Here is a 24,110-nt window from a genome sequence, read left to right on the forward strand (position 1 = left end):
AGTGGCGGAAGGCGTGCTGTTGCTTTTTGTTTGATTCATGGTCATAGCATTGCGGAACTTGATTTTATGAGTTTTGCCAATTCATTTTTGACAAGTTCAGGCTTTTAAAGTAAAATTTTGCTCCTTGGACAAGGCCATATTAGTCAGCATCATTTAGCAGTCTTGATGAAGTGTTATTAAAAAATATGTTTTTGTTGAATTTTTCTTGAGTTCAAGATGAGAAGAATTATGGCAGAGTAAAGATAACTGAATTCTCTAGTTGGATCTAATACACTGGTTCTGGCAGGTCTTGATAACAAAGTTGAATGTGCAAAAGGGCATAAGTCATAAATAGGAGTAGCATTAGGCCATTCGGCCCATCATGTCTACTCCGCCATTCAATCATGGCTGATCTATCTCTCCCTCCCAACCCCTTTCTCCTGCCGACTCTCCATAGCCTCTGACACCTGTACTAATCAAGAATCTATTTATCTCTGCCTTAAAAATATCCACTAACTTGCCCTCCACAGCCTTCTGTGGCAAAGAATTCCACAGATTTATCACTCTCTGACTAAAGAAATTTCTCCTCATCTCCTTCCTAAAAGAACGACCTTTAATTCTGAGGCTATGACCTCTAGTCTTAGACTCTCCCACTAGTGGATACATCTTCTCCACATCCACTCAATCCAATCTTTTCACTATTCTGTATGTTTCAATGAGGTCCCCCCTTGTTCTTCTAAACTCCAGCGAGTACAGGTCCAGTGCTGACAAACACTCATCATAGATTAACCTACTCATTCCTGGGATCATTCTTGTAAACCGCCTCTGGACGGAGTTTGTGCGTTCTCCCCGTGACCTGCATGGGTTTTCTCCGAGATCTTTGGTTTCCTCCCACACTCCAAAGACGTACAGGTTTGTAGGTTAATTGGCTGGGCAAATGTAAAAATTGTCCCTAGTGGGTGTAGGATAGTGTTCATGTGTGGGAATCGCTGGGCGGCGGGGACCCAGTGGGCCGATGGGCCTGTTTCTGTGATGTATCTCTAAATCTAAAAATCCTTCCTCAGATATGGTGCCCAAAGTTGCTCACAATATTCCAAATGTGGCCTTACAAGCGCCTTATAGAGCCTCAACATTACATCCCTGTTTTTGTATACAAGCCCTCTTGAAATCAATGCGAGCATTGAGTTTGCTTTCTTTACTACCGATTCAACTTGCAAATTAACTTTTTGGGAATCCTACACCAGCAATCCCAAGTCCCTTTGCACCTCCGATTTCTGGATTCTCTCCCCATTTAGAAAATTGGGTACGCCTTTATTTCTACCACCAAAATGCATGACTCCACTCTTTGCTATACTATATTCCATCTGCCACTTCTCTGCCCACTCTCCCAACCTGTCCAAGTTCTTCTGCAGAGTCCCTGCTTTCTCTATACCTGCCCCTCCACCTATTTTCGTATCATCCGCAAACCTAGCCACAAAGCCTTCAATCCCCTCGTCCAAATCATTAATATACAAAGTTAAGATTAGCGGCCCCAGCACTGACCCTTGCAGAACTCCTCTAGTCACTCGCAGCCAACCAGATAAAGTCCCCTTTATTGCCTCTCTTTGTCTTCTGCCATCCAGCCAAATTGTTATCTATGCTAGTATCTGCCCTTTGATACCGTGGGTTCTCATCTTCCTAAGCAGCTTAATGTGTGGCACCTTTTCAAAAGCTTTCTGAAAATCCAAGTGAACAACATCTACTGACTCTCCTTTGTCTGACCTGCTATTTACTTCTTCAAAGAATTCCAGCAAGTTTGTCAAGCAAGACCTCCCTTTCACAAAGCAATGCTGACTTTGGCCTATTTTATCGTGAACTTCTAAGTGCACCGTAATCTCATCCTTTTAATGTATCTATATACTAAAACTCATTTGTTTGTTTGTTCCTGAACTACAGCCAAAATGGTACACGATAGCGCGACAATTTTAGGCCCACCTTACTCACGGTCATCCCTTTGGTACTAATGGAAGAAGTTTCATTGAAATCGGTGTTATATTTTAAAAGTTATTCACATTTTAAAGTTTAAATTTATCTCCTAGGGAGGGAGGAGGGAGGATATGGGGGATGGAGTGGGGCGAGGGGAGCGGGGAAGGAGAGGGTGCTGCACCAATGTAGGAGAAGTTTGGGCCCAACGGGTCCACTTGGTCTAGTAGGCTCTAAACTCTTGCCAACTGTATTGTGTTGGCTCAAAAATGTTCAACTTGATTCAGAAAAATATGATAATTTATATTATAGTATCACTAGTATATTAATGCTAGTAAGTGATGGCCGCAGCAAGATTGGTAAAGTCCACATTGATGCATTACATTATGTTTTGAGTAACAACTGCAGGAATCTCTGTCTTAATAGCAGGATATTCCCAGTCTGAGCACATTTCATATATCACATTTTTGCTTAATGGGTCAGTATTTGAGAACTTGCCCTCATAATTGATGGTCTCAACTTCCACTGCTTCGCCGATGATATCCAGCTCCTCATCTCCACCAAGTCACTCTCCCCCACCACACACTCTACACTGACAAACTGCATCACTGAAATAAAATCTTGGCTTCAATCAAACTTCCTCAAACTCAATTGCAACAAATCTGAAATCATCATCATTGGTCCAAAAACGCTCACCAAATCCACCCAAAACTTCATCCTCAACATTGATGGTCTCCCAGTATCCACCTCACCTCACATCCGGAATCTTGGAATCATCCTTGATCAAACCCTCTCCTTCGACAAACACATCAAACACATCACAGACAGCCTTCTTCCACCTCAAAAACATTGCCCGTCTCCGTCCATCCCTCTCCTCCACAGCTGCAGAAACCCTCATCCACGCCTTCATCACCTCCCGCCTGGACTACTGCAACAGCCTTCTCTATGGCGCACCCTCAAAAATCATCAATAAACTTCAATACATTCAAAACTCCGCTGCCCGTCTACTCACACACACCTCGATCCGTGACCATATCACCCCCGTACTTTATAAACTCCACTGGCTCCCCATCCCCCAGAAAATCCAGTACAAAATCCTCCTCATAACCTACAAAGCCCTCCATAACCTGGCCCCATCCTACCTGACCGACCTCCTCCACAGGCACACTCCCACCTGCACCCTCCGCTCTGCCGCTGCCAATCTCCTATCCCCCCACATCCGGACCAAACTCAGATCCTGGGGGGACAGGGCTTTCTCCATCGCTGCTCCCACCCTATGGAACTCACTACCCCAAACTGTTAGAGACTCCTCCACACTCACCACATTCAAAACATCGCTGAAGTCTCACCTGTTCAGTACTGCCTTCAACCACTGAAGGTCACCTCACCTTCTGTCTCCTTTCTCTGTTCATTTATTTATTTACTTATTTATCTATTTATTCATTTCCCTATGTTCTCAAAATCTCTGTAAAGCGTCTTTGAGTATATGAAAAGCGCTATATAAATAAAATGCATTATTATTATTATTATTATTATAATTGGTATGAAATATTGTAGTCATACAGCACGGAAACAGGCCCTTCGACCCAACTCGTCCATGCTCATCTGCCCATCTGTTAATCCCATTTACCCACATTTAACCCATAACCCTCTCATTCTTTCCTATCCATGTTCATGTCTGGATGATTTTTTAATGTTATTATTGTACCTGCCTCAACCATTTCCTCTGCCATGTATTCCATATTCATACAACCCTTTCTATGGAAAAAGTTGTCCTTCAGTTTTCATTTAAATCTTTTCTCTCTCACCTTAAACGTACACTCTCTGTATCTTGATTCCATAACCCAAGAGAAAAAAGACTCTGCATTGTCTGTCTATGCTCCTTGTGGATCCTATGCGATCCTCCGCCTCCTATATTCCAAGGAATAAAGTATTAAGCTGTCCAACTACTCACTCACTCTCTAACCCGGTCCTCGTTCTGGCAACATCCTTGTAATTTTTTTATTTTCTATGCTGTTTATTGGCTCTTTCTTACAGAAGCATGACCAAAACCGAATACAATATTCCATGTATGACCTCATCAACTTGTACAACTATAATATAAAATCCCATCTTCTGTACTCATTGGAATTGGATAGGATTGATTCAATTATATAGGTGCAGGAATAGGCCATTTGGCCCTTTGAGCCAGCACCGCCATTCAATATGATCATGGCTGATCATCTAAAATCAGTAAGCTGTTCCTTTTTTCCCCATATCCCTTGATAAAGTAAAAAAAATATGTTGTTCAAATGAGTTAGAAGAAAATAATGATTTGAATGATTATTGCCTTGTACTTAATCAACTTTTGATATTGAACTGTTTCTGTTATGCTCAATTGTACATGTTTTCTTGGTTAAGGTGGGCCTCCACATCACCGAGCAGCAGTCCTCAGTATAACATTATTGAACAAATGATTCAGATCAGAGAAGATCACATGCGCTTCATCTCTGAGTTGGCCCGCTATAGCAACATTGAGGTATGTGAAACCTAATTCTTGATTGCAATTAATCCAAATTCCTAAATTAATGTTTTGCTGCAAGCTATGTTTTTTTTGGAAAACATTAATAAGAAATTAGTTGCAAAGCTACACTTAATATTAGAAACCTAAGAGATGCTGGAACCTTGAGCAAAAAACTGCAGATACTGGAACCTTGAGCAAAAAAAACAAACTGCTGGGGCTCTCTGCAGGTCAGGCAGCATCTGTGGAAGGAAATGGACACGACATTTTGGATTGGACCCATTCTCAAGACTAGAGTTGAGGGCAAATAGCTGGTCGAAAGAGATGAGGGGAAGTGGTGGGGCAAGAGCTAGCAAAGGATGGGTGGGTGTAAGCAGGGAGGGGTTGGTGGGCATAAGCTACAGTATATCCTCTCCAGTTGAGTTAATTCTTTGGATCATTACATTCCTTATGCTCTTTTCTTTTAATTTAACTACCTTTTGCAGGTAGTTACAGGGTCAGGAAGGCAAGATGCTCAAAAGACTGATGCAGAATACCAGAAGCTGTCCGAACTAGCTTTACAGGGAATGCAGCTGCTGTCCCAATGGAGTGGTCATGTTATGGAAGTGGTAAGAAACCCAAACAAACTATAATTGTCATTACTGAAAGCGATCGTGCAATTTGTTTTTTTGTAGAAAAACTCATGTTCTGTACTCATGTGATGGTTAATCTTACCTGACCTTTATTTAGTAAACTCATCCCTTTGAATACATGCTCTAATTCAATCTTAGTATTGGGTCTATTTATACCAGAATCATTGTGTGTTACCGTGTCTGAAACTGCTGAACTATCATTAGTTCATTTACCTGTTCTGATTTATTTTTGCTTTAGTTTATTATTATTGTCATGTTCACCAAGTACAATGAAAAGCATTTGTTTGCGGGCGATCTAGTCAAAGAAAACACAAAACGTGATTACAATCAGGCTGTCAACTGTGTACAGATAAAGGGCATAACATTTAGTGCAAGATAAAGTCCGACTAAAGATAGTTCAAAGGTCTCCAATGAGGTTAAGACTGCAATCTCGTTGATGAAAGGACCGTTCACTTGTTTGTGACATGCTGCTTGATGGAGAAATCCTAGACATACTTGGATTTTGTTGTCTTGAGAGAAATTCTGTAAATCAACGTTTCTTTCATTGCAAAAGTGAAACACTATCGATGCTGAAAGTCAAAAATAAAAACGCTCTGGTGGGAATTGTCTGGCAGCAATTGTGGAGAGAAGCATTTTTGTCAGTGGCCTTTCATTAGGATGGTTTATTTTTGTCTAGTGGTGCTAACAACATTATAGGAACCTCTCTGACAAGATGTATCCATGTAAAGGATAGACACATTTCAGATGCATGATAATTCTAAATTTTTGTTCAAGTGATTGAAATGTTGAAGCAAAGCATCCACATTTTTGCTGATTTACCACACATTTGCTTTACAAACAAGTGACTTTTCAACCATAATAATAATCCATCTTATAGTATATTATATTGTTTAATAGGTTGTCATCGCATGTGTCAATAGAAACGATTGCTTAACCATTTCAATGACCACCCCCTGTTAAAGTAAGAAAATAAATGCAGATACTGGTACAAATGTATAGGCTATCTAAGGAACTAATCTTTGGATGATTCCAAATATAATCAAGTGAATATCAACAACAGTTGAAAATAAAAAAATTAATAAGGTTTGAAGTGAAAACAGAAAATACTGAAACACTCAACAGATTAGGCAGTGTCAGTGGAAACAGAAACAGTAACGATATTTTTAGGTTAAAGGTTCATCAGAATGGGAGAGGTGAGAAAAAATAAGTTGGTTTTACATTTCAAAGAAAGGGACGGGTGGGGTGGGTGTTTGGTGGGAGACAAAGAGAATATCTGTGATGACGGGAGGCCAGGTTTGGCCGAGGCTGCCATGCGTAATGTAAGAAAATAACTGCAGATACTGGTACAAATCGAAGGTATTTATTCACAAAATGCTGGAGTAACTCGGCATGTCAGGCAGCATCTAAGGAGAGAAGGAATGGGTGTCGTTTCAGGTCGAGACCCTTCTTCAGACTGATGTCAGGGGGGCGTGACAAAGGAAGGATATAGGTGGAGACAGTGGGAGATCTGGGAAGGGGGAGAGGAAGAGAGGGACAGAGGAACTATCTAAAGTTGGAGAAGTCAATGTTCATACCGCTGGGCTGCAAGCTGCCCAGGCGAACTATGAGGTGCTGTTCCTCCAATTTCCGGTAGGTCTCACTATTGCACTGGAGGAGGCCCATGAAAGAAAGGTCAGACTGGGAGTGGGAGGGGGAGTTGAAGTGCTCAGCCACCGGAAATTGGAGGAACAGCACCTCATATTTCGCCTGGGCAGCTTGCAGCCCAACGGTATGAACATTGACTTCTCCAACTTTAGATAGTTCCTCTGTCCCCTCCCCCTTCCCAGATTTCCCACTGACTTCCGGTCTCCGCCTATATCCTTCCTTTGTCCCGCCCCCCTGACATCAGTCTGAAGAAGGGTCTCGACCCGAAACGTCACCCATTCCTTCTCTCCTGACCTCCTGTTAAAGTAGCAGCTGTGTTCTTAAGAGATAGTGGAGTCCGATTACTGTAGGAAAGGTACCTAGGAACAGTTAGTCTGGTCGGAGAAGGGGGAGGGATGGAGAGAGGGAAGTTAGAGGTCAATATTCATACTGCTGTGGTGTAAGCTGCCCAGGCGAAATATGAGCTGTTCCTCCCAAATGGAGGGATGGCATGGTGGTGCTGCAGTAGAGTTGTTGCATTACAGCGCCAGTTCGATCCTGACTACAGGTGCTGTCTGTACAGAGTTTGTACATTCTCCCCGTGGCCTACATGGGTTTTCTTCGGGATCTTCGGTTTCCTCCCACACTCCAAAGACGTACAGGTTTGTAGGTTAATTGGTTTGGGTTTGTATACTTGGTATAAGTGTAAAATCGTCCCCTAGTTTGTGTTGGTTTGTATTAATGTGCGGAGAGAACTGGTTGGGCGAAAGGGCCTGTTTCTGCGCTATATCTCTAAACTAAACTAAACTAAACTAAAAAGCACCTCATATTTCGTGAGGGCAGAAGAAGGGTCTCGACCCGAAATGTCATCCATTCCTTCTCTCCAGAGATGCTTCCTGTCCCGCTGAGTTACTCCAGCATTTTGTGTTTATCTTCAGTTTAAACCGGCATCTGCAGATCCTTCCTAAACCTCGACCCGAAACGTCACCCATTCCTTCTCTCCTGAGATGCTGCCTGTCCTGCTGAGTTACTCCAGCATTTTGTGAACTTCGATTTGTACCAGCATCTGCAGTTATTTTCTTATACTTCCTAAACCAAAGGAACAGTGTTCTTTACCCGTGACTTTTTTTTCTGCTTGTCAGTTCCAAACTAACTTTCAAATGGTTTTCAAGTTCCTGATAAGCTATAACCATTTTGGCCTGAGCAATATTTCTCCCTCCATAGATACTGCCTGGTTTGCTGAGCATTTCAAACATATGTTTATCCATCAGATTTCCAGTGTTTGTGTTTCTTTAGTTTTCCCTAATTTATGCTTCCTTATTTTACAGTACTCTTGGAAGCTTGTGCATCCTACTGATAAGTACTCCAATAAAGACTGTCCGGATAATGCAGAAGAATATGAGAGGGCAACAAGATACAATTACACAAGTGAAGAGAAATTTGCACTTGTCGAGGTGGGATTCTGAGTAATATACCTATTTATCTCAAACTTTTGTTTAGAAGTTTTCAAAGAACAGCCATAAACATAGCATTCTATTACAAAATGGTTAAAGACCTAATGACATTAGAAAATGCCATTTAAATGTGGTCTTAGCTATTCTTTGAATATTAAAGTCAAAGTGGTGTCCCTACTTTGAACTTTCTGTGCTTCCCAAAAGCATAGTTTTTTCACAATAGCTTGGTGTTTGAATCTTTATAAAGAGTATTCTCTGGCAGTCACCATGATAGATTTACAACTAAAGAATTAAACTTTTGACATGATCATTCCACTGCCCTCTCTTCTAATACCTTTATATTTCCTTGTACTTGGTTCAATTTTTGCTATGGTTTGTAACAATTATAAATTAAATGTGGATAAATGTGAGCTTATCCACTTTGGTGGTAAGAACAGGAAGGCAGATTATTATCTGAATGGTGTCAAGTTAGGAAAAGGGGAAGTACAAAGAGATCTGGGTGTCCTTGTTCATCAGTCACTCAAAGTAAGCGTGCAGGTACAGCAGCCAGTGAAGAAACCTAATAGTATGTTGGCCTTCATAACAAGAGGAGTTGAGTATAGAAGCTAAGAGGTCCTTCTGTAGTTATACGGGCCCCTTGTGAGACCACACCTGGAGTACTGTGTGCAGTTTTGGTCTCCAAATTTGAGGAAGGACATTCTTGCTATTGAGGGAGTGCAGCGTAGGTTCACTAGGTTAATTCCCAGAATGGCGAGTATCGTATGTTGAAAGACTGGAGCGACTGGGCTTGTATACACTGGAATTTCGAAGGATGAGAGGGAATCTTATTGAAACATATAAGATTATTAAGGGATTGGACACGCTAGAGGCAGGAAACATGTTCCCAATGGTGGGGGAGTCCAGAACCAGGGGCCACAGTTTAAGAATAAGGGGTAGGCCATTTAGAACGGAGATGAGGAAAATCTTTTTCACTCAGAGAGTTGTAAATCTGTGGAATTCTCTGCCTCAGAAGGCAGTGGAGGACAATTCTCTGCCTCAGAAGGCAGTGGAGGACAATTCTCTGGATGCTTTCAAGAGAGAGTTAGATAGAGCTCTTAATGATAGCGGAGTCGGGAGGTATGGGGAGAAGGCAGGAACAGGGTACTGATTGTGAATGATCCGCCATGATCACATTGAATGGCGGTGCTGGCTCGAAGGGCCGAATGGCCTACTCCTTCACCTATTGTCTGTTGTCTATATTTTGGGTTCCTTTCGGCAAGCTGGCTTAGCGGTAGAGTTACTGCTTTGCGATGCCAGAGACCCGGTTTCAATCCTAACTATGGGTGCTGTCTGTCCGGAGTTTGTACGTTCTCCCTGTGACTTGCGAGGGTTTTCTACAGGAGCTCCGGTTTCCTCCCACACTCAAAGGACATACGGGTTTGTAGGTTAATCGGCTTAGTAAAATTGTAAGTTGTTCCTAGTGTGTGTATGATAGTGGTAGTGTGCGGGGGTCGCTGGTCGGTGCGAACTCAATGGGCCGCAGGGCTTGTTTCCATGCTGTATCTCGAAACTGACCTTTCGGTTTGGATAAAACCCCTGATATGAGTGAGAAGCATTGTTAAATTATTATTTTTGACTAAATTGTCCTTTATAATATGGTCACTTATCAATTGATTAAGGTCTACAAGGGATTCATAATCAATTGAGATAATGCCAAATGTTCAATCTCTCTTAACCAGGCATTAAAAATCATCAAATCTGTGAAAAGTTAAAGCTGTCATTTTCCACTTTAACTTTTCACTCGATTAAAAGTAGCATAATTGTGTACGTAAAAAAACTGGAATAAAATTGTTTAAGACTAGAGAGGTTGTCAGACCAGACTGATTAGTTGGACAAACAGGAATTATTTAATGGAATATGGTCTCCTTTTATTGATTACTTAAAGGGTCAGAATGGTTCAGCACAGGAACCTGACTAGCACTCGGACTAAAGAATGGATGAAATGCTATACTTTGAAATGTACGAATATATCTCGAATGAAGTTTTTGTTATTTTAATAAATTTCTCCACTCTTCTTTAACTAACTTTTTCCTTATCTTTATAATCTGTTTTTGTTTTTGTTTTTATTTTTCTTCTCTCTTTTTTTTTCTTTCTTTACTTCATCTAGTTCTTTAGTTCTATCTAGTTTAAAAAAAAAAGGGGCAAAAGGTATTGGAGACAATATAATAATAATTGACAATATTATTAATTTAAAAATGTATGACTGTAAAGATGTAAACAGGTTATGTACCTATCTCCAATAAAAAATTTATTCAAAAAAAAAAAAAAAAAAAAACTGGAATAAAATTTAAATATGATTTATCTGTTTTGCAATGCAGGTAATAGCAATGATAAAAGGATTGCAAGTGCTGATGGGTAGAATGGAGAGTGTGTTCAATCATGCAATTCGACATACCATTTATGCCGCACTCCAAAACTTTGCTCAGAAAACGCTTCGTGAACCTTTACGCCAGGCCATCAAAAAGAAGAAAAATGTGATCCAAAGGTTTGTGAATATGGTGATGGCTTTTTTTTTGTTTGTCAAATTTGGAGACCTATATTAGCCATGGTACTTTACCTTAAAATAAATCTGACAGTTTTTAAAAATGTTGGAGTTGATTTAAATTTCATACATACAAGTTGAAGGTATGGGGATCTTGGAAAATTGTTGAGGGCATTAAATCAGTAAGCATTTTCTTCCTCATGTGATGTTGAATACTGAACTTGAATAAAGCTGCTCATAAAGATGTCACACTTTCTGTTTTTAAACATCTTTCCTGATGTCGGTCACTGATGCGTATCAGTGTAGAAGGAAGTCCGGGCATTAAGCACTTTTAGTGTCATTAAGCTGGGTGAGCAGCTAATCACATTTGAATATTTCTCAGAGGTCAACCAGGAAATTTTAAAAAGGCATCCAGATAACATTTGTTTTCCAGATTGAGATGGGAATTGAAGTGTACAGATGAAACAGAAGAACATGAAGTATTACAAACTAATTAAATTCCACTGTAGTTAAAAAATATACAATTTAAGTAATTGCTCTAAACAAGTTTTAAATTGTTTAAGACTAGAGAGGTTGTCAGACCAGACTGATTAGTTCAATAAATAATTTACTAGTTTATTATACCTCAAGCATCTAAAGCTAATATTTGAGGATTTGTTTACCACAAAAACAGTTTATTGTATCAAATGTGAGGTCACTGATCACAAATGTTCATAATGCAGAACATTGCAAACTAACTTACTGTCTGGAGGGGCTTCTTCTCTCAGCCAGTCCCGAGAAGGGTTGGGTTCCTGTCCAATTTTGAGGGTTCTGAGATAATTGCTGAGGCCCATGTGACAACCACAATCTCTTCCACAAAAGGGGCATGGGATGCTTGACAGAGCAGGTGGGCAGTTTGTGTGGTCGCATAAACTTTCCGCCATACATATCAGACTTCCATTTACTCGATGCAAGACCTCGAGTTTCTTGCCTTCCTCCACTTCAAGTAGTTATGCAGCAGGAATTTTTTGAATAGGAAAATAACTGCCGATGCTGGTACAAATCGAAGGTATCACAAAATGCTGGAGTAACTCAGTGGGTCAGGCTGCATCTCAGGAGAGAAGGAATGGATGACGTTTCGGGTCGAGACCCTTCTTCAGACTGATGTCAAGGGAGGGGGCGGGACAAAGATAGGATATAGTTGGAGACAGGAAGACAGTGAGAGAACTGGAAGGGAAAGAGGGACAGAGGAACTATCTGAAGGACTATTTTGAAGATAGATTTGATCTCACACTTCAATGTTTCCTCTGCTGACTTGGTAATCTCTTCCTCTGATAGAGCTCCAAATAGTTTAGCAGTATTGAGAGTCTGGTATTGGCATACAAATGTTCAGTATAGTTGCCTGAGTGTGACTAGAGCGCTAATGCTAGAGATGGTGGCCAGGGAGAAGACACTGATTTTGGTTCACTTATTCTTCAAGTGAATTTGTAGGATTTTAGAGAGACAGCATGAGTAATTATTTTTCTAGTGCCTCAGAGTGCTTCCTGTAGGTTGTCCAAGTCTCAAAAGCATATGGGACGGCAGAGATCACTATTGCTTGGTCCAGGGTTTTTATCTTCAAATATCCTTTCCCTCAATCATAAAAGGCTGCTTTTGCCAACCGTTACCTCTGGAGATGCAGAAAGTGGTTCATCCACTCCAGTCTCTTGACATTTTATTTTCCCAGGGCAAGTTGGTCTTGCCCACTTTGAGTACAAAGCCCATCTTCATGTATACTTCAGTGAATGAATTGATGATGGATTGAAACTTGGTATCCAAGCACATGCAGATGCGCAGTACAATTTGACTTGAGATTTCTGGAAGATGAATGGGTTTCCATCAGTTTTGAAGATTACTTCCAATCCCACATGGACTTTATTAGAGGTGTAGGGCGATGGGAAATATTGGGAGAATTGCTGGGGCAACAATGTTTTAACGTTCACCCACTGGTTTGTGTTACGGCTTGCATGCCTTCGTGCGTCAAAAGTAAATGAGACAAATTGGGAAGCCAAATTTGAAGAGAGTATTCACAGTCCTTCCTGATTCTCAGTTTCACTAAAGCTTTTGATTCCATGTTCTGTGGCTGATCGTACTTGATGTATTTATCTTAAGAGTTGTCACACTAGAGCAACAGACAATCAAAGACAATGTCTTTTGGATTTTTTGTGCCTAATTTTACACGTCCTTCATAAGTTACAGTATGTTTCAGTCCAATGATGGTAAGCACTGAAAGCAATAAAGTTCAGACCATTAAATGAAGCAGCCAATTAGAAATGATGTTTGATTTGATGCTGATACATTTGTCCTATGTTTGTCCAGTGTTCTTCAAGCTATTCGGAAGACTATTTGCGATTGGGAGGTTGGTCAAGAGCCAACAAATGATCCTGCACTCAGAGGAGAGAAAGATCCCAGAGGTGGCTATGATATCAAGGTTACCCCTCGAGCAGTTGGACCATCCAGCACTCAGGTGTTACTTAAATGCTCATATTTCCTCTATAGTTCTCAGTTTCAAAAAAAAGGAGAGTGAAAGCCAAAAATGAGAATGAGAATTGAGATTTAAATTGCTTATGAGACTGCCAATAAACTAATAATCTGGGCATGAAAGGATAAAGAAAGAGCAAGGTGGACATTTGGCAGCAAATTGGGGATTGTGAAGCAGTGAATATTGTGCAATATATTTAAGAAATATTTAATTAGGCAGATCTTATACTGCTAAATTAACTTCTGTGTATTCTTGTGTTCCTTTTTTCCCCTGCAGTTATCTGTGTTCACAATGTTTAGTTAATTCAACAGAATTTTATTTACAGCTTCTAATCACTTAATGTTTTGGTTTTAAGTTGGGGTTAGTCTATCCAGTGAGAATTTCAAAAGATAATTTGGTGGCTTATTAATAAGCATTACAGTGGAATTACTATAAAGACGGGAATGTTATGCAAATATGGGTGCTAAGAATTTTTCCGATGAGTGCTATTTTTTCCTTTATCTGCATTGTAAGTTATTAACACTGAAATTCTTAACTCAAGCGGCTATTAACAAAATGCTAATCTGGCAAATAACATTCCATTTTCTTGGCTGGTCAGGAATGATCAGTTATTTTTTTGCTGAAAGGCACTTAATTTCACAATTGCTGTTTTAAAATGTGAGTTGTGAGTTGCTGGCAGCTTTTGTATTGTTAGCATTGTTTTTTTCCCTGGATATTACTGTGGAATTTTTTGTTATTAAGATGTGAAATTTCACACTATCTTGGTCCTTCTGTTCTGTACACATCTTATGTTGATGTGCATGGTATATTTTAATATCAGTGTTTGCTGTGTGCGGCTTTGGTCAAATCTGGACCAAGGGTTGAGATTTTGGATTGGAGAAAGGCTAATTTTGAGGAGATGAGAAAGGATTTAAAAGGAGTGAAATGGGACTTTTTGTTTTATGAAAAGGATATAATAGAGAAGTGGAGGATATTTAAAGGTGAAATTTTGAGAGTACAGAGTCTTTATGTCCCTGTTCGGTGGAAAGGAAAGAATAATAATTTGAAAGAGCCGTGGTTTTCCAGGGAAATTGGACACGGTTCGGAAAAAGAGGGAGATATACAATAAATATAAGCGGCAGGGAGTAAATGAGGTTCTTGAGGAATATAAAGAATGTAAAAGGAATCTTAAGAAGGAAATTAGAAAAGCGAAAAAAAGATATGAGGCTGCTTTGGCAAGTAATGTAAAAGTAAACCCCAAGGGGTTCTACAGATATGTCAATAGCAAAAGGATAGCGAGGAATAAAATTGGTCCATTAGAGAGTCAGAGTGGACAGCTATGTGCTGAGCCGGAAGAAATGGGGGAGATATTAAACAATTTCTTTTCTTCGGTATTCACCGAGGAGAAGGATATTGAATTATGTGAGGTAAGCGAAACAAGTAGAGTAGTGATGGAAATTATGAGGATTAAAGAAGAGGAGGTACGGACACTTTTGAAAAATATAAAAGTGGATAAGTCTCCAGGTCCTGATAGGATATTCCCTAGGACATTGAGGGAAGTTAGTGCAGAAATAGCAGGGGCTATGACGGAAATATTTCAAACGTCATTAGAAACGGGGATGGTGCCGGAAGATTGGCGCATTGCGCATGTTGTGCCTTTGTTTAAAAAAAGTTCTAAAAGTAAACCTAGCAATTATAGACCTGTTAGTTTGACGTCTGTGGTGGGAAAATTAATGGAAAAGATACTTAGGGACAATATATATAATTATTTGGATAAACAAGGCCTGATTAGAAACAGTCAACATGGATTTGTGCCTGGAAGGTCATGTTTGACTAATCTTCTTGAATTTTTGAAGAGGTTACCAGGGAAATTGATAAAGCAAGGCTGTGGATGTTGTCTATATGGACTTCAGTAAGGCATTTGACAAGGTTCCACATGGAAGGTTGATTAAGAAGGTTAAATCGTTGGGTATTAATAGTGAGGTTGCAAGATGGATTCAACAATGGCTGAATGGGAGATACCAGAGGGTAATGGTTGACAATTGTATGTCAGGTTGGAGGCCAGTGTCTAGTGGAGTACCCCAAGGATCTGTGTTGGGTCCACTGTTGTTTGTCATTTATATTAATGATCTGGATGATGGTGTGGCAAATTGGATTAGTAAATATGCAGATGATACTAAGATAGGTGGTGTAGTTAATAATGAAGTAGAGTTTCAAAGTCTACAGAGAGACTTGGGCCTTTTGGAAGGGTGGGCTGAAAGATGGCAGATGGAGTTTAATGCTGATAAGTGTGAGGTGCTGCATTTTGGTAGGACAAATCAAAATAGGACGTACAGGGTAAATGGTAGGGAATTGAGGAATGCAGTGGAACAGAGGGATCTGGGAATAACTGTGCATTGTTCCCTGAAGGTGGAATCTCATGTGGATAGGGTGGTGAAGAAGGCGTTTGGTATGCTTGCCTTTATAAATCAGAGCATCGAATATAGAAGTTGGGATGTAATGTTAAAATTGTACAGGGCATTGGTGAGGCCGAATCTGGAGTATGGTGTGCAGTTCTGGTCGCCAAATTATAGGAAGGATGTCGACAAAATGGAGAGGGTACAGAGGAGATTTACTAGAATGTTGCCTGGATTTCAGCACTTAAGCTACAGAGAGAGGTTGAACAGGTTGGGTCTTTATTCTTTGGAGCGTAGAAGGTTGAGGGGGGACTTGATAGAGGTTTTTAAAATTTTAAGAGGGACGGACAGAGTTGACGTGGGTAGGCTTTTCCCTTTGAGAGTGGGGAAGATTCCAACAAGGGGACATAGCTTTAGAATTGAGGGACAAAAGTTTAGGGGTAACATGAGGGGTAACTTCTTTACTCAGAGGGTGGTGGCTGTATGGAATGGGCTTCCGGTGGAAGTGGTGGAGGCAGGCTCGATTTTATTATTTAAGAGTAAATTGGATAGGTATATGGATAAGAGGGGATTAGAGGGTTATGGTCTGAGAGCAGGTAGATGAGACTAGGTCAGAGAGAGTGGTCGGCGTGGACTGGTAGGGCCGAACGGGCCTGTTTCCGTGCTGTAGTTGTTATATGGTTATATGGTATAATCTAAGCTCTTGACACTAAATTTAAAGGTATTTTGCTTACATGCATCTTAAAAGAGGGAAGTTGGTTAAACCACTGTTTCCTTTTATCTTTGTTATATAATCATTTTAGCAATTCCTCTTGAGTTTCAGTCTTCATGGAAAAATGTGAAACAATCATTGATATAGGTTACCTGATTTTTCCATTCAGACCATTCCAGTTCTAAACATGAGAAATTCTGTAATTTTAAATGTAATTTATGTTGCTTGCTGTGATAACATTTTGGAGCAATGTAGTACTAACAGTAATCAAATTCTTTCCTATTGCTGTTTAACAAAACTCACACTCTCTGCTTTTCTCTCTAAATCTTAACGTTTGCCACTGCCAACTGGTTTAAGTTGTATATGGTGCGCACCATGGCAGAATCATTGCTATCTGGGGAGCTAGCGAAGCAGCTAAAATCTTTGGGGCTGGAAAAAACACTCATTGCGACGAATACGTTTCTGAGACGTTCCTACATCTATCCAACCATTTTAAACTTTGGTGGTAAGAAGAAAGCCTATTTTGTTTAGATGAAAGAAAGTCAAATTGTTCCAACCTATGAAGATTGAACATGTTGAATTTTATGTCCTTTAATTCATGTTTAAATGGGTTTAATATTTTTAAAATAAATGTGCTAATACCGTTTTATTAATCTAAAACACTAAAGCAGGGTGCCTCAATAAAATTTGGCTCATTTTCATGAAAAAGTTACTGTGCAAGAGCAAGTTTAGTATGAAAACTCTCTCCAGTGGTGGAACAGTTGGGCTTTCTCCATTAAATGTATAATGACTAATATGCCCTCTACCTTTTCTTTTGTTGTTTTACATTTTCCTTTTAATGTAGCTCTACATGGTTAGAACTATGCTAGAGTCCCTCATTGCTGACAAAAGTGGAGCAAAGAAAACATTGAGAAGTAGTCTTGAGGGCCCCACCATTTTGGCGATAGAAGAATTTCATCGACATTCATTCTTCTACACTCACTTGCTCAATTTCAGTGGTAAGATATTTCTTCCACAGGAGGCAGTCGGATGGGACAGACTAATATTTTGATCTTGTGTCATGAGAGATATTTATTCATTTTAAATTGTGCATGGAGAAATGCGAGGCATTGGATAGAAGGCGGAATAAATATTTTATAGCATCTTTGAAGGTTCTTTTGCTTAGTTTAATTTAAAAAATACCTTGTTTCAAAATGACGTGAATTGTAATTAATTTTTGAGCTGAACTACTTAAAGTTCTATTTTGTAATACTTACCTCCACAGAAAGACCTTCAGGTAGAAATCACTAATAATAGTGTAGGAACCAATAACATTTGCTGTATTTAGAATATTGTCACATTTGTTTCTTTCCAAAATATTATGTTTGTTTGTGCTTTTAAATTTTATTATTTTTTCTTTGAATTTCATAATTGATCTAAAGTACAATTGATCTTGGCTTATTTACATATGGCAGAACCATCATTTTGAAACCAAACTATCTCATCATTTGCAGAAGTAAAAAGAGAGAGCAATGGTGAATTCAGTGGGGAGAGCCTTAAATTATTTTTGGTAGACTTTTAAAAATCACAATTGGATAAAGTTGCCATGATCACAATAAATGGTGGTGGTGGCTCGAAGGTCCAAATGGTCGCTTCCTGCACCTATTTTCTGTTAATTCTTGAATCAAAATCGATGTTAAGTGAGCTTAAAGTATCAAGTTAATACTGTTCATTTAAGTCTTTCATTTGTATTTTTTAATTTGCATCATGTACATTAATAAAGTATCAGAAGGTAGTGGAGTCTTGGGCACATAATTTCCTAGCTGCGCTCTGATGTTGGAATCCTTGTGGAATCCGTCAACGGGGCACAAACTTACTGAATTCCCAGCACTAGTTGCTATCCATTGAACTTGCATCAGGGTATTCCTGATATAGGCACATCAAGCCCAAACATTTGATAGACAGAAGCACCTGAGAGACTAACAGGTAAGTAAGTATACGCTATTATACAGCCTTTGAATTAAGTTTAATGTTTTAATTATTTGTTCTTACGACTGATTTAATTTCTATCTAATTTTTTTCTGTAATTGATTTTTAATAATTGGAAGATTCTGGGAAACATTGGAAGGTTTTGGTCACTTTGGTGGCCATCAAAGCCAGGCTATGGCTTTACTAGCAGGCAGCTTTATCCATCTATTTCATGCACCTAACCTGTTGTGGCCCATCCACGTGGTTGCATTATATCACACAAGATCCTGATGCTCTAAAGAACCTTGGCATTATGGAACTGGCAAGTCAAATATGAAAGATTTGCTGAAGCTGAGACTTCAGACTTTAGAGATACAGCACGGAAACAGGCACTTTGGCCCACCGAATCCGCGCCAATCAGCAATCACCCTGTACACCAGCAGTATCCTGCACACTGGAGACAATTTATAATTTTACCAAAGCCAAATAACTTACGAACCCGTACATCTTTGGAACGTGGGAGCAAACCGGAGCACCCGGAGAAAACCCACGCGGTACACAAGGAGAATGTACAAACTCCTTCAGGCAACACCTAGAGTCAGGATCGAACCTGGGTCTCTGGTGTTATAAGACAGCAACTCTGCTGTTGCGCCACTATGCAGCCCAAAGGATGTACTTATTTTTTGTACATGAGTGTTAAGTCCTTCTCTTCTATGTTCCATGTCCCTATGTTCTGTCTTGATTCATGTTTTGTATACAATTTTTTTTCACACATATGAATCTAAATTGTTTTTAATGTAAATATAATTGAGCATCGAAGAAAGCAAAACCTGATGAACAGAACTATGATGATGTAAAATCTCTATCTCTCATGATAAGGTATATATTTTGTATTTGAGAAATTTATCTCTGCTGAAACTGAACTTTTTTTCCATTAGAAACACTTCAGCAGTGCTGTGACCTGTCTCAACTTTGGTTCAGAGAGTTCTTTCTTGAATTGACGATGGGAAGAAGAATTCAGTTTCCTATTGAGATGTCAATGCCCTGGATCTTGACTGACCATATTTTGGAGACCAAAGAAGCATCCATGATGGAGTAAGATCTTAAGTAAACTTTTTTGACATTTCATTGCATGGGGAAGGGAACTGTATAATAATGTTTATATCCATGGGCACTTGACAATATTAAAATTGAATTGAAGACACTAATAGTACCTTATTTTCCTTTAGTCCCCAAGAGTTATACATTTCTAGCATTTTTATTTACATTGCTACTCTTGTCACAATAATACCTTGGACCTGTTATGTGATGGCCAGATCAATTTTAAAAAAAGAATGGCAGTGATCTCTATATTAAATATTTGAATACTTCAAGAACATGTGATGCAGATTATAATTTTTGAATAAAGGCAAACAGCATAAATAGTTTCATAGTTTTGCAGATACAATTTATTGAATAAGTCCACTCTACATCACATCTGTATGTTTTCTCAGTTTGTCAGTTATTGGTGCTACATGTAGATCACAATGGCTATCTTTAAATTGGTGTGCAGTACAAATCTGGGTTTAATTATCTTGGAGATCCTGGAGTGCTGCTTGAATGCACAGAGGTCCAGAACTGTGGCAAGTCAATTCTATACTTTTAAGCACAAGCAATTAGTAAATGGCTGATCCCAGCTCTCAGTTTTCCTGCTTGAAGCTGCTTCTTTTATGTCTGCGTGGCAGCCTTAACCACAAAGGGTGATGTGATGGAAGAGATACAACTAGTCAACTGAAAAGATTAGTGAATATAGCCAAGCTTTGGATTGGCATTCTTCAATAGATTTAATTCGTTTCCATTTATTTTTTAGAAACAAATCATTTATATTTATTCAACACTATAAAATTAAATGTTACAAGCATCCTGTGAGCAATATCAAACAAAATTTGACAGTGAGCCATGGTGGAGGCATCAGGACAGAATATTTTACAAGAGAAAAATATAGGGCAGCTCACTACTTTATGATGGTGGGTGTGGGTGGAGAGAATTCTAGAGGTAAGGGTTTTCGGCAGAATTGGACAAATGTGGATGCTTCAGAAGTACATAAAGCTGGAGCTGGTGGCTGAGATGGAGGGGCTCTCAGCAAACAAGAATGGAAGTTTAACTGGAGCCGCTGATTGTAATGAAGCACCAGATTGATGACTGAATGGAACTACAACAATGTTTTAATTAGTCAGATTTCCATTGTATAGACAAATAATTATTGAGCAACCCTGATGAACACTGACTTTTTTAAAATTGTAGATATGTATTGTATTCCTTGGACCTGTACAATGACAGTGCACATTATGCTCTCACAAAATTCAAGAAACAGTTCCTTTATGATGAGATTGAAGCAGAGGTAATTATTGATTTAATTTTTTTTTTTAAGGCTGTACATATCTTTCAATGAGTGTTTAATTCAACACAAGTTGAAATTTGCTTTTCACTGGTGAAGTTTCAAGTCAGTTAGTCAAAGTGAATTATTTGTGCTAATTTTTAAGGTGAACCTCTGCTTTGACCAATTTGTGTACAAGTTGGCTGACCAGATATATGCTTACTACAAGATTCTGGCAGCAAGGTAATGTTCAAGACCATTATTCATATATTATACGATATGCAGGAAAGGTTATTGAAATATATTACAATATCACATCTAATTTTCCAGCCTCCTTTTGGACAAGCGGCTCCGAGCTGAGTGCAAGAATCAAGGAACTAATATACCAATGCCGCCATCAAATAGATATGAGACTTTATTGAAACAAAAACATGTACAGGTGGGAGTTTGTTTCTTTTCATTATTGAAGTACTAACTTGAAATCCTAGGCCCCATACTGCAGAAAAACATCGAGGAAATTAAAGATGAGATAAGACAAAGGTATAAGCCTTGGCTTTAATTTGTCTTTCATTCTTTTTTGTAAACTCCATTTAAATCATTATCATTCATTTTATCTGTTACATTTTTGAAAGTAAGTTATGCTTGGAGATATTTTATTATAACAGATGCTGTCCAGTAAAACGAGCAAAATGCTAAATTGAGCAGCCAGAAAACTGGAGGGTGGCTAATGCGGTTCCTTTATTTAAGAAAGGCTGTCAGGACTAGCCAGGGAGCTACAGGTTGCTGACCCTAAGATCAGTGGTGGGAAAGTTACTGGAGGAGAGGGGATTCTGAGAGGCAGTATCTATCTGTTATTGGATAGGCAAGGACTGATTAAGGATGGTTAGCATGGCTTTGTCCATGTAAAATCATATTTCAGGAACTTGATTGGGTTTTTTTTAAGAGGTGAGCAAGCAGATTAACACGGGTAGGGTGGTAGATATCATCAACATGGACCTTAGCAAGGCCTTTGACAAGGTCCCACATGGTAGGCTGGTTTGAGTGATTAAATCATGTGGAATCCAGGTGAGTGAGCCAATTGGATGCAAAGTTTGCTCAGTGGTAGGAGTCAGAAAATGGTAGTGGAGGGTGATTTTTTGCATTAGAGGTCTGTGATCAGTAGTGTGCCATAGAAATCGGTTTGTATCCTTATGAATGATTTGCATGGGAATGTTAATGGCATATTTTAAAGCCATTTAGTCAGGTAAATGGATAAGAAAGGTTGGGGGGAGGACCATGGGCCAAATGCAGGCGCATGCGACGAGCTCGGGGAGGAGACCTGCTCAGCTTGGATGAGGCCGAGGAGCTTCTTTCTGTGCAGTTTTTTTTTCTATGTCTCTGTTCTAGTCAAAAATTCTGAATGTATCAAATATAGAATTTGTCTTGTTCTGTTAATGTACTAATATTTTTAATCTCTTGAATGACAGCTGCTTGGTAGATCAATAGACCTGAATCGACTGATCACTCAAAGAATTTCAGCAGCAATGTATAAATCATTAGAATTGGCAATTACACGTTTTGAGAGTGAAGATCTCACCTCCATTGTGGTATGTTTCTGTGTCTTATAGAATTGGTGCTTTTTTACTGAAAAAAATTGTGTTGTGTTCAAATGCATTTATGTGGATTTCATTGTGTTTTATTGTCTATGTTGCACCATATATAATTACATAACTTCCTAATAAACAGTATGGTATTCAGCAAGAACATTTAGACCTCAGATAACCAGAGATGAATTCTACATGCAATAACTCGATTGTTTTTGATTTCTTTTCGGTTAAAGTATTGGTTTGAGTTGTGCAACCTTTTGCAATGGGATATGTAACATTACACTTTGAAGAAATATGTTTGTAAAGTTACATGAAGACTTTAAAAATATATTTTGGGACAGCGTGGTGTCTTATATTACAGTGTCATCATGGTACAATAGAATAATTGGATACATGAGCATATAAAAACCATGCATTTTGGGAATGGATACAGTGCAGTAGAGGAAAAATTCAAATTTTATGTACAAAAGAAAGTAGAATATCCATGAAGAAAATTGGATGGGTGCTTGATAAGAATCATTGCGCAAAATCTTGGGAGGAAAAGGTAACCTGTTAGACTAAAGTTGGCACGTGTTTCAAGGACATAGAACAGGCACAAACAATGACATTATTTCCAATGCAGTAAGATTCTATGAATGTCCAATTGAATATACAGTGATGTGCTTTTACACAGTAATCCATCAGATGTTGATTGCTTAGCTTCATCTGGAAAATGTACAATACTGAACACTCATTTTGTTCTGATTTTGTTTCTTTAGGAGCTTGAAGGTCTAATGGAAGTCAATCGTATGAGTCACAAGCTGCTTAGTAAATACCTCACCCTGGACAGTTTTGATGCAATGTTCAGGGAAGCCAATCATAATGTATCAGCACCATATGGAAGAATAACCCTTCATGTTTTCTGGGAGCTCAATTACGATTTCCTTCCAAACTATTGTTACAATGGTTCCACGCAAAGGTTTGACTATGGTCTTAAATTATTTTCATACTCGAGTGTAAAATTGTGGCATAATCTCTCTGATACTTGGCTTTTAATGACAAAAGCAGACACGGTACTGGAGTAACTCAGTGGGTCCAGCAGCATCTCTACAGAACATTGGCGATGTTTCAGAAACTTTGCCTCCATGTTCTCCAGAGATGCCTGACCCGCTGAGCACTGTGCTTTTTTTTTGACAAACCAGTGTCAGTTTAGTAGTTTTGGGTAAGATAAGTTATATTGTGTTGTGTACTTTGTTGATCAATTTAAATGATGTGCAAATTAATGAATGCTTTATCTGGAATGCTGATTTCCCTAGTCGTTCCTGTGACATATTACAAACAATTCTATATTATGTAGTATCATTTAACATAGTATGGTGTTGTGTGATGCTTCAGAAATTTAATCAGACAGAAGTATACATTGAGTTAAAGAATTAAATTTCAGCATTGGATACTTACATTTTGGCCAAGCAAATTTTGGTAAACCTGGCCTCACTCTGAGAGAAATTCATTTTGCTATTTGCATTCTGCCCCACACTCTATTAAATAAAATTAACTTGTTTTCTCACTTGTTCAGTTCTGATTAAAGATATGTCATCTGAAATGCTGACTCTGTTTCATGTTTAGTTTTCATATCAGATTTGCAGCATCTGCAGTTCTGTGGATTTTTAATTGTTTATTAATATTGCTTCACTCTGTAGCACTGACATTCTTGCGCATTCCTTTATCAGATTTAAATTATCCATTTTAGTCTGGATCTTTTAAATATTCCATTTAATTTTGCACTAGGCTCCCAATCTCCTTTTATCATTATTCTATTCCTCAACATGACCTTCTCACCTATTAATTTGGTCCCAAATAATTTCTGATTCCCAATCTACACATGGTAGCGCAGCGGTAGAGTTGTTGCTTTACAGCGAATGCAGCGCCGGAGACTCAGGTTCGATCCTGACTACGGGTGCTGCACTGTAAGGAGTTTGTATGT

General features: G+C 39.0%; 1 protein-coding gene across 2 annotated transcripts in view; it reads left to right on the plus strand.

Annotated features, from left to right (window-relative positions):
- cyfip1 (cytoplasmic FMR1 interacting protein 1) overlaps window positions 1-24,110 on the plus strand; it is a 92,545-nt gene that overhangs the window by 39,376 nt on the left and 29,059 nt on the right. For both annotated transcript variants that reach the window (XM_078402086.1, XM_078402087.1), the window contains exons 12-23: window positions 4,342-4,459; window positions 4,927-5,049; window positions 8,025-8,150; window positions 10,508-10,674; window positions 13,009-13,156; window positions 17,103-17,256; window positions 19,144-19,300; window positions 20,489-20,585; window positions 20,728-20,804; window positions 20,892-21,000; window positions 22,028-22,147; window positions 22,906-23,105. In XM_078402086.1, the coding sequence (XP_078258212.1) occupies window positions 4,342-4,459; window positions 4,927-5,049; window positions 8,025-8,150; window positions 10,508-10,674; window positions 13,009-13,156; window positions 17,103-17,256; window positions 19,144-19,300; window positions 20,489-20,585; window positions 20,728-20,804; window positions 20,892-21,000; window positions 22,028-22,147; window positions 22,906-23,105 (1,596 nt within the window). The remainder of the gene's footprint in view (window positions 1-4,341; window positions 4,460-4,926; window positions 5,050-8,024; window positions 8,151-10,507; window positions 10,675-13,008; window positions 13,157-17,102; window positions 17,257-19,143; window positions 19,301-20,488; window positions 20,586-20,727; window positions 20,805-20,891; window positions 21,001-22,027; window positions 22,148-22,905; window positions 23,106-24,110) is intronic.

This window comes from Rhinoraja longicauda, chromosome 7 (genome assembly GCF_053455715.1).
Source record: "Rhinoraja longicauda isolate Sanriku21f chromosome 7, sRhiLon1.1, whole genome shotgun sequence".
NCBI lineage: Eukaryota > Metazoa > Chordata > Chondrichthyes > Rajiformes > Arhynchobatidae > Rhinoraja > Rhinoraja longicauda.